The following is a 2,412-nucleotide window of genomic DNA, read 5'->3' as shown; positions in this document are numbered from 1 at the left end:
TTCAGAGCAATGAGAGGGGTGCCAAGGATGGGCCCCTCTATCCACTCGCACCCCAGCTTTCACAGAGGGGATGAGCGCTGAGGATTTGCACCAGAGGCTGGCACCTGGTTTGTTTATGTGTTTATTTAGGTAGGAAAAGCACCTTATTCCCATTGCTCATTAGTCCTGGGGAACTGCCAAGGCCACCACCAGTGCCACCAGCTCCCGCCACTGACTTTCATCCATTGCTTCCCATCTCCCAGGCAAAACTCACCCTGTGCAGACCTTGCCCACTGGGGGCCAGGGGAGAAGATGTCTTTCCTGGTATGAAAAATAAGGACAAAAAGAAAAAGCTGTGATGGTTTCATCGCCCGGGGATGCACCCAGAGCCGCCTGCCTTGCTGTTACCTCCTGACACCAGGCCAGCACTGTGGGGCCAGCAGGATTTTAACCCCCCCATCCCCTTTTCTTTATATTTTTTAAAAATTTTCCTCTTGTAGCAAAACATGATGCTGTGCAGTGCCAGGAGGGGAGCAGCTGAGAAAGACACAGCTGTGCCCCCCAGTACCCCGGGAGGGCTCCCCACTGCCGGGGTGGCCCACAGCAACCTTGTCAGCCACCGGCATCCTGTATCGCCAAACAACTGTGTCTTAAACGATGTCTTTATTTGGAAACCGCCAGGCGAGCAGAAAGTTCATGGTGCGGAGGGTACCAGCGAGGGAGGAGCAGTGGCATTGCTGTCTCTGCCTCCAGGGCTTGATGATGCTCCTCTGCCAGGGTCTTCCCAAAAAATGGGCACATTCCAGGGGGTGGTTCCCCCGTCCCTCCCCGTGCTGGCGGCAGGGTGTCCCTAGACGATGCCCTCGCTGCGTTTGCTCCTCCACACCACCAGCGCGGTCATCAGCAGGGTGACAAGGACGGGGAGTAGGATGAAGGGGCAGAGGACACTGTTGGGGGGGTCGTGCAATGCCCGGCCAGAGGAGGAGCAGTTCCTGAAGTACTGCTTGTGAACGGCCACGAAGAACTCATCCACCAGCTGGTTGGGCCAGTAGCAGTCAAGTCTCTCTGCGATCAGCGCCGTGCAGTTCGTCAGCTCCCCGTAGGTGCTGCAACACAGACAAAGGCACCGGGGTGGCACTGGGGAACAGCACTCAGCTGTGACCATGCCACCTCCCCTCATATAATGGAAAATATTATAGACTTTCTATAAAACCAGGACATAGAGATACATGTGTTTGTTATTTGAGATTGTACTGGAGATTGTTATTTGAATATAGGGGGTTTTTTGAGATTTTAGGAAGCTAGGTATAAAATTATATGGGGTTTTTTAAAATTCCTATCAGGTTTTGCCACTTTGAGCGAACTTTGAAGAGCTCACCCACAGCCAAAAGCACAAGGAGTTTTCATTTACAAAGGTAAATAAAAATAGAAGTAAAATTTACAGAAATAACTAGAAACAAGGATTTTTTTTTTTTAGTTGGTTTGTGTTCATCTTTGCAGGATTTCATGGGCGGACTGGTGCTATTAGAAAATACCAGTCAGACCCACACAACCCTCTGGGAGCTTTAGGCAAAGACCTTCAGGAAACCCATCCTGGGCCATGGAGCAGCTTGCCCAGCTGCCAGCCTTTGGGCACCACCCTTTATCTTGCACAGGTTCACCCAAAAGGGAACAGAAACAAGTACATTTCATCTACTTAAAATGCTTCTTTAATTGCTTGAAAATATGGTTTGGGGTGGTGGGTTTTTTGGGGGGTTCTTTTGGGTTTTTTTGGTTTTTTGGTTTTTTGAACCAACAGCCTTCTTTTAAAGCTCATCCTTCTGCAATTTGCAGTGCCACACTTTGCAGGGCTGCAACACCATGACCCATCTCACCTCTCAATGGCTAGCAAGTCTATTTTTGGGGTTTTTTTTCAAATATTTGGAAAATAAGACACTGCAGACACAGGACAGCACCTGTGCTGGTCCACCCAAGCTCTGGAAGGACAAGTATTACCATGGTTTTCAAATCCTATGTGCTTGCAAATTGCCTATGTATTAAAAAAAAAAAAATGTGTATCTGATCCCCCCCCAGCCTTGCCAATTACTCGTGGCTCTTCCTAGAAAAGCATAGCTAACCAAAAACTATTCAATCAAAAATCCACCTGGGGAAAGGAAAACTTTTATAAGCAGCTTCCCAGCTACTAGCCGCAGCCTCTCTGCATCTTACCGGCTGGGTTTTGGGGCAGGCGGCCGCTGCCTTGCCATGCCCACGGGCACACGGCAGTGCTGGAGGGAGCCCCTGCGGCGCCCAGGGTTTTAACTAACGGGGTGCCTGGAGCTACTAAAAGCAGCTTCTGCTCAGCATCCTAATGTGCAAAAGTGCCGTTTCCTGTTCTCCAGCACCCTTAGCAGATCTCAGGAGCTGAAGCATCTTCAGGAACCAGAGGGAAAG

The 2,412-nt window shown here is 50.0% G+C and overlaps 1 protein-coding gene across 1 annotated transcript; it reads right to left on the bottom strand.

Annotated features, from left to right (window-relative positions):
* Window positions 1-829: 829 nt before the first annotated feature.
* On the bottom strand, window positions 830-2,225 carry LOC104470579 (receptor activity-modifying protein 1-like). Its single transcript, XM_010085550.1, has 2 exons — window positions 2,188-2,225; window positions 830-1,085 (listed from the first exon to the last, which is right to left on the bottom strand). Exons 1-2 carry the CDS (start codon window positions 2,223-2,225, stop codon window positions 830-832), a joined length of 294 nt encoding a protein of 97 aa, XP_010083852.1.
* Window positions 2,226-2,412: the final 187 nt, after the last annotated feature.

The sequence above is a fragment of the Pterocles gutturalis genome, unplaced genomic scaffold, assembly GCF_000699245.1.
Source record: "Pterocles gutturalis isolate BGI_N339 unplaced genomic scaffold, ASM69924v1 scaffold12070, whole genome shotgun sequence".
Lineage (NCBI taxonomy): Eukaryota > Metazoa > Chordata > Aves > Pterocliformes > Pteroclidae > Pterocles > Pterocles gutturalis.
This window is presented reverse-complemented; position numbering and strand designations above follow the sequence as displayed.

Excerpts from the sequence above, each read along its gene's own strand:
- LOC104470579 (XM_010085550.1), bottom strand. The coding sequence starts at position 2,225 with ATGGCAAGGCAGCGGCCGCCTGCCCCAAAACCCAGCCG. Across the intron at positions 1,086-2,187 it reads CCTGCCCCAAAACCCAGCCG|CACCTACGGGGAGCTGACGA; the intron begins GTAAGATGCAGA and ends TCTGTGTTGCAG.